Below are 16,382 nucleotides of genomic sequence, written 5' to 3' on the forward strand. Positions count from 1 at the left end.
GGCTACAGTTTGTGAATACAGCAAAAAATGTATTAATGAGCCTTATAAATAGAATATCTTAACAAGGTTGGCTGAGTCTGGGCACTTAACTTGCTAAGGTACAATGAGTATAGCGTACTTATTATATTTCACAAGCAAAATCTCCCCGAAATGTTATTTGCTTTGTAATATTATCTGGTGACATTTAGCTTTTTTGGAGACACAATCATTTAGAGGTAGGGTAATTCCAGGAGAAGAGGGATAATCCTTTCTGGGATGTAACTGAACTATTACATCATTAAATCGTCTGAAAAAGGGAACCCTACTCAGTTACAGGAGTGTTAATGGTTTGTCATCAGTCACTGTCAAGTATGATGTCTAATACAGAGCTCTTACTGAAAATTAGTGTGAACATGGAACCCCCTTCCTTGGCTAATCATGCCATGATCAGTAAAAATGTTCAGTGTGGGCAAGAACAAAACTACCACTTATCACTGTATGTAGGAAAGGTATGATGGTAGTCTGATTGGCAGAACATGTAGCTTGCTGTTTTCAAGCTGTGCAGACATTGATTGGATGAAAGTACCTGGCTTACAATTGTTTTATAAGCCCACTCCCTCACCTCTGAATCCTGAGGGTCCTGCAGCACAGCTGCTTCCAGAAGAAGTACGGCATTAGGCAGTTCTCCCTCTCTTGACTTGCGTAATCCCTCCTCAAATGCATTTGGCCAGTCTTTGAAAGGGTTATCTGTATGGAAGTAGTATCCCTGAGGAAGAAATTATGGAAATAATTAAGTAGTGGAAAATGTATGAAGGTTTTACATACTAGAAAAATAATTAAATACATTTTTAATCATTTGTTTGAATTGTTTCTCCTTTACCTTTTCGTAAGGAGACACATTAGAGGGAATCTGTGGTTGGTCGTTCTCTGTTAACCAGTTCCTGCGAGCGAGCTCTTCCCACTCTGCCTGCATCTTATCCCAAAACTCTGTGTCTGACTGAAAGAGATTTGAGAAAGGAGTCAAAAAGAATAGGTATACTGTAAAAAAAATTTTTTTCAGAAAAATTAGAAAGATGTTGACACAATGTACAGTACCATATCAAAACAGTTGTCCTAAAATATTAAAATAGATTTTATACTATATCATTCAGTAATATTTCATTTAACTAATGATATATAGCATCTGGGCCAATCAGACACATATATATTTAATGAATAATCGAGAAAACTCACTCAACCAACAAAGTTCTGTGAACCCATCCCCTAAAACTGCAACTAACACCAGGCCTCTGGTTACTGTGGTAACACAGATAAGGTTTACGACCAGAAGGAATTTGCAGAGAGTTTTGACTCTCACTTAATTCTTGTTGAAAAGGACAAATAAACCCTTTTAACCCTATATACACTATATTGCCAAAAGTTTTGGGACGTCTTCCTTTACATGCACATGAACTTTAATGACATCCCATTCTTACTCCGTAGGGTTTAATATGGAGTTGGCCCACCCTTTGCAGCTGTAACAGCTTCAACTCTTCTGGGAAGGCTTTCCACAAGGTTTAGGAATGTGTTTATGGGAATTTTTGACCATTCTTATAGAAGTGCATTTGTAAGGTCAGACACTGATTTTTGGACTGATGTTGTGAGCCTGGCTCACAGTCTCCGCTCTAATTCATCCCAAAGGTGTTCTATCGGGTTGAGGTCAGGACTCTGCGCAGGCCAGTCAAGTTCCTCCACACCAAACTCGCTCATCCATGTCTTTATGGACCTTGCTTTGTGCACTGGTGCGCAGTCATGTTGGAACAGGAAGGGGCCATCCTCAAACTGTTCCCACAAAGTTGGGGGCATGAAATTGTCCAAAATGTCTTAGTATGTTGAAGCATTAAGAGTTCCTTTTACTGGAACTAAGGGGCCAAACCCAACCCCTGAAAAACAACCCCACACCATAATCCCCCCTCCACCAAAATTTACACTTGGCTCAATGCAGTTAGGCAAGTACCGTTCTCCTGCTAACCGCCAAACCCAGACTCGTCCATTGGATTGCCAAACAGAGAAGCGTGATTCATCACTCCAGAGAACACGTCTCCACTGCTCCAGAGTCCAGTGGCGGCGTGCTTTACACCACTGCATCCGACGCTTTGCATTGCATTTGGTGATGTAAGGCTTGGATGCAGCTGCTCGGCCATGGAAACCCATTCCATGAAGCTCTCTACGCACTGTTCTTGAGCTAATCTGAAGGCCACATGAAGTTTGGAGGCCTGTAGCTATTGACTGCAGAAAGTTGGCGACTTCTGCGTACTGTGCGCCTCAGTATGCACTGACCCCGCTCTGTGATTTTACGTGGCCTATCACTTCGTGGCTGAGTTGCAGTTGTTCCCAATTGCTTCCACTTTGTTATAATACCACTAACAGTTGACAGTGGAATATTTAGTAGTGAGGAAATTTCACCAATGGACAGGTGGCAACCTATCACGGTAACTTTCACAAATGTTTGTAGAAGCAGCCTGCATGCCTAGGTGCTTGATTTTATACACTTGTGGCCATGGAAGTGATTGGAACACCCGAATTCAATGATTTGGAGGGGTGTCCCAATACTTTTGGCAATATAGTGTATATTCTATATATAACCACTTGAGAAATGTATGAACATGTATTCAAATTCACTATATGATCATTCTTTTAGTGTTTTGCCTATGTATTGATCTTTGAATGCATGTGTTAGTATTACTCGATTAATCAAGATCGCATATAGTATATCATTATTGATATCTACGAGTTTGTATTTTAATGAACTACACGATCATGTATATTATATGTTGATACCTATGTGTCACAAGTGAGGCTCCCGCACTTCCTCCCCCGCACCACCGGAGGGAGCCTTCACCGGAATACTGAGACTATCATTCAGACTACATTTCCCATAGGCCCTCATTCCTGGGACTGATTGCGCACACACCTGCATCACATCACACTCACACTATTTAAGCAGCACGCACACACACACACACTGCGAAGTCTTGATTTGCCCCGGTGATCATTTCTAAGCGTTTTCTGAGGATTGTTTATACTGTTGCCGATTGGACTGTTTATCTCTTGTGATTCTCTGCTGCCTGCCTTGATCCTTGCCTGGTTACTGGACTGTGTTTGTTTGCTGCCTGCCCTGATCTCTGCCTGCTTCCTGATACCGTTTGTCTGCCGCCTGCCTCGACCATTGCCTGTCCCCGTTTACGTCTCTGCCTCTGCCCTTACCTGTGTATATACTATTCTTAATAAAAGCTGCAAATGGATCCCCATTCTGTTGACCCATCATTACAGAAGACTTCGCCAACTAGCGATCCAGCAGCTATCATGCAGCTCACCACTGAGCTATCTGCCCAGGCCAACCAGCTCGCGGTTCACCACCATCAGTTGAATCGACTAACTTCACTTACCGAGGAGCTGGTAAAGACTCTACAGGGCCTTCGGTTCAGGCCTCCCGAAGTCGCCACCTCGCCGCCCGCGGCTCCCGACACCCAGGCCTTCACTCCCGCTCCTGCGGTGAATCCGCGACTCGCCTTTCCAGAAAAGTTTGATGGCAACCCAGCTAAATGTAAGGGATTTCTGCTTCAATGCTCCCTCTTTGTTAACCAACAGCCTGCTCTGTATCCCTCCGATTCCAGTCGGATATCCTTCGTTTGCTCGCTGCTGTCTGGTAAAGCGCTGGATTGGGCCACGGCAGTGTGGGGAGAGGATGGCTCCGCGTTTCCCACATTCTCCGCATTTCTTCGAAAGTTCAAAGAGGTTTTCGAACATCCCGCGGGAGGTAAAAGCGCTGGTGATCAACTGCTGTCGCTGTGCCAGGGCAAAACCACCGCTGCTGAGTATGCTCTCACATTCCGAACTCTAGCAGCTCAAACAAACTGGGTCGACGATACATTGAAGTTGCTGTTTCGCAAAGGTCTGTCCCTAGAACTACAAGCCGAACTAGCCTGCCGCGACGAGGGAAGAACGCTTAGCGAATTCATAGAACTGGCCATCCAAATTGACAATTTACTGCGCTCTCGACGTCCGATCCGAGGGGCCACTTCCCAAACCTTAACCAACCCCACTCCAGAACCCATGCAGCTCGGCTACACTCCGCTGCACCCAGAAGAAAGAGAAAGAAGAAGACAACTCCACCTGTGTCTGTACTGCGGCCAAGCCGGTCACATCAAAATCAATTGTCCCATCCGGCCAAGTCCCTCTAACCCGAAAGCGGTGAGTTTCCAGCAATCCACCAACTATTCAGCTAGCAGTTTCAAAATACCAGTTCATGTGACTGTTAACAACCAGCGCATCTCCACTCAGGCGCTCATTGACTCTGGGGCTGCAGGCAACTTTATGTCAAATACCTTCGTTCAAGAGCACAACATCACTCTAACTGCTTGTGATTCTCAATTGACAGTGGAGGCGCTAGATGGTCGGCCCATCGGAGAGGGGAAAGTCGCTCACATTACTGCTGAGGTTGTTCTGCAAGTAGGAGTATTACACCATGAACCCATCAGATTTTACGTCATCCATTCACCCAACAACCCAGTCATCCTTGGTCTCCCGTGGCTCAGGATCCACAACCCACATATTTCCTGGAAGGAGGGACAGATTATTCAATGGGATCCATCCTGTCATGAACTTTGTCTGAAACAAGTCACCCCATTACCAGTTCAAACTGTATCCGTCCACACAGTTAACTCCGACGAGTCCCACATCCCTGTCGAGTATGCTGACCTGGCAATCGCTTTCAGTAAGAGCAAAGCCACAGAGCTACCCCCACATCGATCCAGTGACTGTGCCATTGATCTACTACCAGGTACCACGCCACCCAAGGGGAGAATATTCCCTTTATCCCAACCTGAATCTGCTGCTATGAGAAAATTCATTGAAGAGGAGCTAGCCAAAGGTTTCATCCGGCCCTCAACGTCACCAGCGGCATCAGGCTTCTTCTTTGTCAAGAAGAAGGACGGTAGCCTCAGACCCTGCATTGACTACCGCGGACTTAATGATATCACCGTTAAATTTCGTTACCCTTTGCCCCTGGTTCCAGCAGCTCTGGAGCAGTTACGGCAGGCTAAATACTTTACCAAGCTGGATCTTCGCTGTGCTTATAATCTGATACGCATCAGAGAGGGGGACGAATGGAAAACTGCCTTTTCCACCGCCACTGGCCACTACGAGACCCTTGTGATGCCGTTCGGGCTGGCCAACAGTCCCTCCGTGTTCCAGTCCTTCATCAACGATGTCTTCCGGGACATGCTCAACCGCTGGGTCGTAGTTTACATAGATGACATTCTCATCTATTCCAGCACGTTTGAGGAACACATCCAACACGTCCGGGCTGTGCTGCAACGCCTCATTCAACACCAACTCTACGCCAAGGCCGAGAAATGTGAGTTTCACCGCACATCCACGTCATTCTTGGGGTATGTTATCAGTCACGAGGGAGTGGCTATGGACGACAGCAAGGTGAGAGCAGTTCTCGAATGGCCACGACCACGAACACTGAAAGAACTGCAACGATTCCTGGGGTTCGCTAATTTCTACAGGCGGTTTATAAGGAACTTCAGTGGCATTGCAGCACCTCTAACCTCCATGACCAAACGACAATCCACCCGTCTCGCCTGGTCCAATGAGGCGATACAAGCCTTCCAGGAATTAAAGGAACGTTTCACCACTGCTCCCATTCTCCGTCACCCAGACCCAGAGCTCCCCTTCATCGTAGAGGTTGACGCATCCAGCACAGGCATCGGGGCCGTACTCTCACAACGTCAAGGAAATCCAGCCAAAATGTTTCCATGTGCATTCTACTCGAGGAAGCTATCAGCAGCAGAACGAAACTATGATGTAGGCAACCGGGAGCTACTAGCCATGAAGGCAGCGTTGGAGGAGTGGCGGCACTGGCTGGAGGGAGCACAGCACCCATTCACCATACTCACCGACCACAAGAACCTTGAATATCTCCGTTCAGCCAAACGCTTAAACCCCAGACAAGCCAGGTGGGCCATGTTCTTCACCAGATTTCAGTTTACCGTGACATATCGACCAGGCTCAAGGAACCTCAAAGCCGACGCGCTGTCTCGCCAAATGGAGGAGGTAGAGAGAACAAAGAGCGAGGAAAGCATCATCCCCAACAAACTTCTGGTCGCTCCCGTACAATGGGACATCATGACAGAAATCACCGAACTCAACGCACAGACGGTACCACCCCCGGAATGCCCACCAGATCGCACGTTCGTACCAGAAGCCCTCCGCAACAAGTTACTGCATCAAGTGCATGCTCTTCCCAGTTCTGGTCACCCGGGTATCACTGCCACATTCCATCTGTTACAGAACCGGTTCTGGTGGGAAACCATGCTAGCGGAGACCACTCAATTCGTAAAGAACTGCTCAGCCTGTCAAACCTCTAAACCATCCCGTCAAGTACCCTCTGGGTTGTTACAGCCACTGCCCATTCCTCAACGTCCCTGGTCCCACATAGCAATTGACTTCGTCACCGACCTCCCTGTGTCCCGTGGCCACACCACCATTCTTACGGTTGTGGACCGATTCTCCAAAGCCTGTCGACTCATTCCACTACCCAAACTACCATCTGCCTTCGAAACAGCAGAGACCCTCTGCAACTATGTATTCCGTTTCTACGGCTTGCCAGAGGACATTGTATCGGACAGAGGGCCACAGTTCACGTCCCGGGTCTGGGCAGCCTTCTTTGAACACTTGAATGTCAATGTCAGTCTCACATCAGGATACCACCCCGAATCCAATGGCCAAACAGAACGCATGAACCAAGAGCTCACCAGATTCCTACGCACTTACTGCCAACAAAATCAAAATGACTGGAGTCGTTACCTGATGTGGGCGGAATACGCACAAAACTCTCTCCAGAAAACCTCCACCGGCGTGACTCCCTTCAAATGTGTACTTGGCTACCAGCCACCACTTTTCCCTTGGTCCGGCGTACCCACCAATCTTCCATCCGTGACAGAGTGGCTGCAACGCAGTGAGGAAACCTGGGACCTCGCCCATCACCATCTGCAGCGCGCTGTGAGAAGGCAGGAGGTACAGGCTAATCGTCACCGGCGTCCCAGTCCAGAGTACACCGTGGACCAATGGGTCTGGCTATCCACACGAGATCTCCGCCTCCGACTTCCATGCAGAAAGCTCAGTCCCAGGTTTGTAGGGCCTTTTCAAATTATTAAACAAATTACACCCGTGTCATTCCGATTAGACCTACCTGCTAACTACCGTGTTTCTCCCACTTTCCATGTGTCGTTGCTGAAACCCTCTGGTGGTCCGAGGGGGGAGTCGGAGGGAGCCGAGGCCCGCAACCCCCCACCCATGCTGATCGAAGGCGAGGAGGCTTACCAAGTTCGAGAACTACTCGATTCCAGGCGCCGGGGTGGGAGACTTCAGTACCTGGTCGACTGGGAGGGGTACGGCCCGGAGGAGCGATCCTGGGTCGATGTGGATGATATCCTGGACCCCTCACTCACAGAAGAGTTTCACAGGACGCATCCGGAGAGACCGGCCCCTCGACCACGTGGTAGACCCCGGCGTCGTCCGCCTCCTCGCGTCTGGAGCCGCTCGCAGGGGGGGGGCTCTGTCACAAGTGAGGCTCCCGCACTTCCTCCCCCGCACCACCGGAGGGAGCCTTCACCGGAATACTGAGACTATCATTCAGACTACATTTCCCATAGGCCCTCATTCCTGGGACTGATTGCGCACACACCTGCATCACATCACACTCACACTATTTAAGCAGCACGCACACACACACACACTGCGAAGTCTTGATTTGCCCCGGTGATCATTTCTAAGCGTTTTCTGTGGATTGTTTATACTGTTGCCGATTGGACTGTTTATCTCTTGTGATTCTCTGCTGCCTGCCTTGATCCTTGCCTGGTTACTGGACTGTGTTTGTTTGCTGCCTGCCCTGATCTCTGCCTGCTTCCTGATACCGTTTGTCTGCCGCCTGCCTCGACCATTGCCTGTCCCCGTTTACGTCTCTGCCTCTGCCCTTACCTGTGTATATACTATTCTTAATAAAAGCTGCAAATGGATCCCCATTCTGTTGACCCATCATTACACTATGCAACATATTAGTATTATAAGAATCTTGAAGGTTCTTCTCTTAAACGCCCAATCAAATTACATATGCAAATACCTGCTAGAGGACAAAGGATTGTAAAGTTTCCCTCCAAAGGAACAACTTCTTATGGCTCACACAACTACGAGGGTGTGACATCTTCAAACTTTAAAAGATCACTGATCACAAGATCATGCGGTCTTGGATTCTGAGAAACTCTGATGTGAAGATGATGCTGAGCTAGAAGTCTTCTAAGGAGCCCTACGTTTGTGCCAGGCTGTGGCCTTGATTTTCCATTCACCAAGGATCCTCTGACTCCAATTGGTTCTCTCTCATCAAGATAACATCAGCAAAGATCAACTGGAGCCTCAACAAATTGCATCAGAACAGTTTTATTCAAATGAGAGAGACATGCAAGTATCAAATTTAGTCTCATTATTTGATCCCTACCACTTTTAAAGAGAGGTGTGTTAGACTTAAGAAACTGATGGTTTGCTAATTGATTGTAATATTAATTCTGCTACATTAAGTTATATATATATATATATATATATAAAACTTCTCAGAAAAGCTTATAAAACCTTTGGTGATATTACAGTGATGCAATTCCTGAAGCTCATCAAGGTCATGGATTTGATTCCCAGGACACATACTGGTCAAAAATGTTAGAGATGCTGAAATACCATTTTAATTTATTAATTCACAGAATTTGTTTAATCCAACTAGAAATTTTATATGCAACCAGCCACCAAAAAAAAAAAAAAAATGAAGTGTCTCCGTAAAATCATGCTCTGGGTAAATCTTAGTCTTTAGTCGAGTCTCTGCAGGTGTGCCACACTTATGAATGTCTCAAATCTGTATCAACATGCTTCTGAACTCTCTGTGCTCAGCAATCTGAATAATGAATCACTGTGCATGAATATTGATGGCAAGAGGAGACTTACACAGCCACGCAAGCAATCATTCAGCTCTCAGCCATCTAGGACATTTGGAAATCTCATCTAAAGGGTTTGATTAATCAAAAAAAAAAAAAAAAAAAAAAAAATACTTTCGGATAGCATTAGTCAGCGAACTGACTGCACTGAAACACTTTGATTTGATGCAAAAGGACAAAATGGTTGAAAATTATTTTGAAATGTTAATAATAATAATATTATATATATATATATATATATATATATATATATTCATGTTATACTTGTTAATCAAAACCTCATTACTGTCATCATACATAACACTACTGTTATAAAAACAGAAGCGACAGGAGTATTTGTTGAAGTCACCTACCAATCAATACAGGTCCCAGTATCCCTTCATTACAGCTCATATTCACTTGAAAAACACTGATGTAAGAGAGTTATCTGCTTTTCAAAAACCTTCATGCTTGATTCCCTCAGAGATTGTATTTATGATGAGGGTTTTCAAAGAATGTTGTGCGACTGAAAGTTGATGAGATGTTATTTTGTTCAATGACATCTTTTGTTGAGGAGATAAATGGCCCTCCGTGTTTTATGATGGGCAACAGCTTCACTAAGTGGCCAATTACGGTAATTGGATGACCCACCCCCTCTTCCCCCCAACAGCTCAGCACAGAGACAATTCAACTAGTCAAAGGTCAAAGTTGAAGACTCATTATCTCTCATCCAGAGAAAGACTGCCTGACTGAACCTTTTAATAGCCAGAACATTTGTGTTAAGTACATCCTTCACAGCACACATCTTCACCGAACATATCAGAGACATATCATATCATTTTTTTTTAATCCAGCATGTTTTTCGCAATTATTCTGTGTCTAAATTATAGAGTCCTCTTTTCATTTTTCATTACATTTGTTTAAAAAAAGACTTTCATACATTTAAATGTAAAATATAAAAATAAAAGCTGGTTTAAAATATTAAGTAATACTATAATAGCATTAAATAAATCATACTAAAATAACACTACACAAAAGTAGCCCATACAGTTTACACAATGTTTTTCTTCTTCTAATCCATATGATAAAATTCCAAGTCTTCTAATCCATATAATAGGTGTGTGTAAGGAAATGCAAATCCCAAAATTTAAGTCATTCTTCACCAAAAATCATGAATAGTTATTCATAAAAGTAATAGTGAGGTCTGATTCATGAATTGTTCTTTTGAATCAGTGTATTGGTTTAATATGGTTTACAAAAGCAGTCTGATTGATTCCTTCACCAATCCTGAAAGCATTTTTGAAAGCTCCAGTCACCAAAATTCTCTTCCAATTTCCCTTTTTTGTGTTCCACAGAATGAAAATTTATTTTTGGGTTAACTATTACATTAACAACTTTGGTCACCAATTTTGTGCAAAGCACCTGGAATATTTCTAAAAATATGTTCCACTTAAATATATGTCAGAAACACTGAAAAAGATCCATGAAGAATAGCAAGAGCTGTTATGACATACCCTGAAGCTGTTACTGTGTAAGGGGCACAGAAAAAGCATTCCTGAACACCCATGTGGCATTGTCTGTCATTCAAGACTGGCATCTTTCCTTTAGAGTTCTCTTACCTCAAACTGCATTGTACGTCCCTTGAGAGATTGATATAGCTCTATAAGCGCAAAAAAAGTCTGAAATGTTGTCAGGAGCTCAGCAGGCCATGGCAGAGGCCTTAACTGATGGCTCCAAAGGGGGTCAGTGCTCAGTCTTCCTCATTTTCAAACAAGAGACACATGATCAAGGCCATGCTGTTCCACTGGGGTGAGAAAGTCTTTTCTAATTGGTCTTTGTTGCTGAAATAGAATGCCCTTTGGTTCACAAGTTTGAGACTTTTATTTCTATTTGGACGGTATACACAAAAGCACATGCTTTACCCTGGAAAAATAGTTCTTTGTTAGTATTTCTGTGTTAGTTTCCTGTGTTACATTACATTTTACAAATTTTTTTCAGAAAATTAAAAATCTTGAATAAAGTTTATTCCTTTATACTTTGGTAAATTTTCAAGGATAAATCTAACTTGTAAAGAGTGAATGCTCATCAAATACAATTGTTAGTTTATAAAATAATAACTGTACCCATTCATATACAACCCGAATTTCGGAAATGTTGGGACGTTTTTTAAATTTGAAAAAAATGAAAACTAAAAGACTTTCAAATCACATGAGCCAATATTTTATTCACAATAGAAAATGTTTAAACTTAGAAATTTTACAATTTTATGCACAAAATAATCTCATTTCAAATTTGATGCCTGCTACAGGTCTCAAAATAGTTGGGACGGGGGCATGTTTACCATGGTCTAGCATCTCCTCTTCTTTTCAAAACAGTTTGAAGACGTCTGGGCATCGAGGTTATGAGTTTCTGGAGTTTTGGTGTTGGAATTTGGTCCCATTCTTGCCTGATATAGGTTTCCAGCTGCTGAAGAGTTCGTGGTCGTCTTTCGTTTTATGATGCGCCAAATGTTCTCTATAGGTGAAAGATCTGGACTGCAGGCAGGCCAATTCAGCACCCAGACTCTTCTACGACGAAGCCATGCTGTTATAATAGCTGCAGTATGTGGTTTTGCATTGTCCTGCTGAAATACACAAGGCCTTCCCTGAAATAGACATCGTCTGGAGGGGAGCATATGTTGCTCTAAAACCTTTATATACCTTTCAGCATTCATAGCGCTTTCCAAAACATGCAAGCTGCCCATACTGTATGCAATTATGCACCCCCATACCATCAGAGATGCTGGCTTTTGAACTGAATGCTGATAACACGCTGGAAGGTCTCCTTCCTCTTTAGCCCGGAGGACACGGCGTCCATGATTTCCAACAAGAATGTCAAATTTGGACTTGTCTGACCATAGAACACTTTTCTACTTTGAAACCATTTTAAATGAGCCTTGGCCCACAGGACACGACAGCGCTTCTGGACCATGTTCACATATGGCTTCCTTTTTGCATGATAGAGCTTTAGTTGGCATCTGCAGATGGTACGGCGGATTGTGTTTACCGACAGTAGTTTCTGGAAGTATTCCTGGGCCCATTTAGTAATGTCATTGACACGATCATGCCGATGAGTGATGCAGTGTCGTCTGAGGGCCTCCAATAAAGGTCTTCAGCCTTGTCCCTTACACACAGAGATTTCTCCAGTTTCTCTGAATCTTTTGATGATGTTGTGCACTGTAGATGATGAGATTTGCAAAGCCTCTGCAATTTGACGTTGAGAAACATTGTTTTTAAAATATTCCACAATCTTTTTTCATCTTTACTTCTGAGAGACTCTGCCTCTCTAAGACATCCCTTTTATAGCTAATCATGTTACAGACCTGATATCAGTTAACTTAATTAGTTGCTAGATGTTCTCCTAGCTGAATCTTTTCAAAATTTCTTGCTTTTTCAGCCATTTGTTGCCCCTGTGCCAACTTTTTTGAGACCTGTAGCAGGCATCAAATTTGAAATTAGCTCATTTAGTGGATAAAAGTGTAAAATTTCTCAATTTAAACATTTGTTATGTTATCTATGTTCTATTGTGAATAAAATATTGGCTCATGTGATCTGAAAGTCTTTTAGTTTTCATTTTTTTCAAATTTAAAAAACATCCCAACATTTCCAGAATTCGGGCTGTAGTATATAAAAGGGATGTGGACAGGTTTGACTTGCTGTCCATAATAGGAGGAAGTTGGGGTGGTGGATGCAAATAATTATTTGAACTCTCTCAAAGACTAACTCTTTAATAGACGAGCAAGTGAATATATTCATCTCATAATTACAAACTAAAAGAGACCAAGGGTCAGTTCATGATTGGAATGATAAAACCCCTTAAGACAGATATGACAAACAATTAAAAACTTGAGCGTGACACATACATAGAAGTCATACAAATTCCAATGAGGCTTCTAATAAACTTCTGAACAATGACTTCTGACAAAGTTTTGAATATATGAATCAGTAAAACTGTAAGGGCACAAACTGAAGTAGTCCCTATTGTACTTACTATATACATATTAATATTACATTCATATTTGCAATTTAATATCCATCATAATTACTTAACTAAATAAAAAAATGTTTGCAGGACAGAATTTATCATGTAATTGCATTACTCTACTGCTCCTTCAGTAGCTGTATTTGCCCCCAAAAAGCAGGAACTTTCTGTGTGAGAGTTTGGTTTGTTGAGCATATAAAAAAAAAGAATTGACAAGCTGTCAAGTCCTGCTGTTAAAACCGATCCCTGTCATTTTGCATCATTTGAAACGTCCAACATGTTAGAAGATGGAAAGGATCAGATGATGGATTTTGAGTTACTGGAAGTGTGCTATTGTAAAGCTAAATCCTATATAATCAATCATACTGTTCTTTCTTTGCAAAATAAATGCTATTATTGTTTTAGAAATGACAAGTCTTAATGACCCAAAAGGTTCCCTGCCTGCACATGGTATTTATACATCATTATATTCACAATTTATGAAATACGCAGTTATTCACAGCATTAATCCTTGCATTTAACACACCTTTGTGTTACATTTGGCCCTGACCAGCACAGAGTCAGCCAACATCCTGCATGGACCGCCACTGTCTGCCTGTTTCTAAAAAGAGCAACATAATTTCAGTTGTATTCTGTTTCCTGCATCCCAACATCCTCCCCTAAGACTCTGGGGCGTAAAATTTATTTTCCATCTATCTTGCATCTTTATTCACTGCTCAGTAAGCAGCCCAGCCCAATGATTCTCCATTTCAATTCATTTTAGGCTCCAAGGTATTTCTTCATTCAGGACATCAACAAATAAAAATGATTGGAAACTGGCCTCACTGTCGTAGAAAGTAGCTTTCTGGATAATTCAGGACTCTGTTCAGCTAATAATCATATTAAATATATGCAGTTATAGGGGGGCTGGAGGCAGAAGGGCAGCTCTCAGTGTGCAGGCCAGAGTTCCCGTAATGATCGAAACTCAAGGATGGTGCTATCGATCAACCCTCCATTTGTGCATTGCAGCCTTAGAATCACTACTTACTGTACACTAAGTCCCACCCCCTCCAACTCCCTTCCAAGCCGAACATCATCTCAGTCCTATAGCTGTAATAGCCGCTGTCTTGAGGGCTACAGCATAACCAGTGATTCTGTGCACAGTATAAATTCTGCATTGAGTGGTTCTTCGTACTGTAAGTACTGCTCTCACTTTTAGATGTGCCCTTCCTCCTACATTATTCATCTGTTCTTACAGATCCCCATGTTTTTACCCTTAGCACTCTACCTCTGCAACAAATGTAATACAATAGCTGGCATCTTATAAGTGCAACAACTGACACGCATCAGAACAACATAAGCTATTAAGATGTGAGATCTCTTAACACAGCACTAGTCTTGTCACATTGTGATGAAATACATGATTTTTATTTGCGAGTTTTGGTTACTATTTTGTGTATTCAAGACTGAAAATGAATCATTTAAAATTAAAATGAATAAAATAAAATAAAAATTCAAAGACTCTCTTACCCAAGCACAACTACTGAAAATACTGATATAAATGTAGCTGCTTTTATATCAAAAAATTGCTTTCTGGTTGAATAAGAGATATTGTGTCTAGATGTTCCCCCCCCCCTTCCCCTGAGTGACAGGCCTTAGAGTAATTTCTTCCAATGCATCAGTGGTTGTGATCAGTGAAGCAGAGGAACTGATGTTGGATAGCAGGGTCTCCAGCTGAATTAGCCCATATCTAGTTTCTGAAAGCACAATACCTTCTCCTCTGCCACCTGATGCTGCATGACTGGCCTATTTTCTCCTCTCATTGAGCAATGGAAAGTTATTATATGGTTCAACTTATTCCATGAGCAACAGTGATGACATTATAATCAATCAATTATTGAGTGAGGCTAATTAGCATCACATTGTACTCGTGACAGCAGACGGTTTTCAACTCCTCCAAAGCCACAAAAGTGAGGCCTTATTAAGTCATTTATTTTAGCAGTGGAGAGCACACCTTCAGTTTACTTCATGTTGATTCTTATTTTCTTCCATTCAAATTTAAAGTGATAAATCACTAAAAAATGAAAATTCCATCATCATTTACTCATCCTCATGTTTTTCGAAAATTGTATGACTTTCTTTCTTCTGTGGAACATAGCAAGATATTTTGAAGAATATTGGTAACCACACAGTTTTGGTGACTATTGACTTCTAATGTATGAATAGACAAATAAAAAATAAAAAAAAAATCTCAAAATATCTTCTTTTATGTTCCACAGAATGAAAGCCATACAGGTTTGGAACGACATGCAGATGTATAAATTTACAGAATTTTCATTTTTGAGTGCACTATTCATTTATCATGTTCAGAGACATCTATAAGTAAGCCATTGGTAGGTTGCCTTCCCAAAGAGTGTACAAAAGTGTTGGCCCTTGGAAAATTCATTTATTAAGCATTTTAATTAACTGAATAATGCTTTTGGCTAATATGAGTATAGTACTCTCAGCTCTAGTTCACTCCTTTTAGTTTATTTAAATCCACTCTGCTGAATTCTGCAAATTAAACCAGGATAGAAAAAGTGGAAAATGTCTGTAGACTCCATCTTTGTCTGTTGATAAGTTGATAAACGTTGACTTTGGAACAATATTACAGTAATGCAGCATTAGCTGTAAATACAGTACACTAAGCATAAAAAAGGCAGGTGCTATTTGCACCGAATGTATATAGCAGTGGATACTATTTGCACCAAGTATTATAGCAACAAATAGTGCAAATAGTGAAAGCTATTCACAAAAAGTGTAAATTAAAGTGATATACTATTTGTACTAAAGGTAAAATATCTGAGTAATGATGGAGTCACGGTCAAACTAGACTTTGAACATGCAAAATTTGCAACATAATTCAACATATAATACATCCAAAATGTAAAATTATACAATCTACTCTACTTTACTGCAAAGCTGCAATACTGGAGATTTAAAGTGTGCATTCTTTTAATTCAGCTAAGAGGTCACGCTGTGACATATCAATATTCTATAGATCTTATGTCTTCATGTGATATGAAATCAAAGTGCACCAAACTTGAACTTTGGAATGCAGCTAAATTCACAAGAGCTTGTGTTTCCTGTCTCCTGCATTAGCATGCATATACTCTAAATCAAAGTCAATGGAATAAGAAGTGTAGTAATGTAACCGCCAGTTTAGTCACGTTGTAACGTGTATATTCTGTTTTGGTTTGGTGCTGTTCTGTTTCAGTTTGCCTGTGTTCTTTGTCATTTGTAAGTTGACCTAGTTTCCTCTTATGTGCCAGACATGATTACATTCACCTGTGGTTCATTTAGTTCTCTTGTTTACCTCTGTGTACTTAATGCTGCCTTCATGTGCTATAGGAAATTTGA

The 16,382-nt window shown here is 42.0% G+C and overlaps 1 protein-coding gene across 6 annotated transcripts in view; it reads right to left on the reverse strand.

Annotated features, from left to right (window-relative positions):
- pex5la (peroxisomal biogenesis factor 5-like a) overlaps window positions 1–16,382 on the reverse strand; it is a 93,709-nt gene that overhangs the window by 13,046 nt on the left and 64,281 nt on the right. For all 6 annotated transcript variants that reach the window (XM_051897356.1, XM_051897359.1, XM_051897358.1 and 3 more), the window contains 2 exons: window positions 860–976; window positions 602–745 (listed from right to left, as the gene is read on the reverse strand). In XM_051897356.1, the coding sequence (XP_051753316.1) occupies window positions 602–745; window positions 860–976 (261 nt within the window). The remainder of the gene's footprint in view (window positions 1–601; window positions 746–859; window positions 977–16,382) is intronic.

Source organism: Ctenopharyngodon idella, chromosome 6, assembly GCF_019924925.1.
Source record: "Ctenopharyngodon idella isolate HZGC_01 chromosome 6, HZGC01, whole genome shotgun sequence".
Classification (NCBI taxonomy): domain Eukaryota; kingdom Metazoa; phylum Chordata; class Actinopteri; order Cypriniformes; family Xenocyprididae; genus Ctenopharyngodon; species Ctenopharyngodon idella.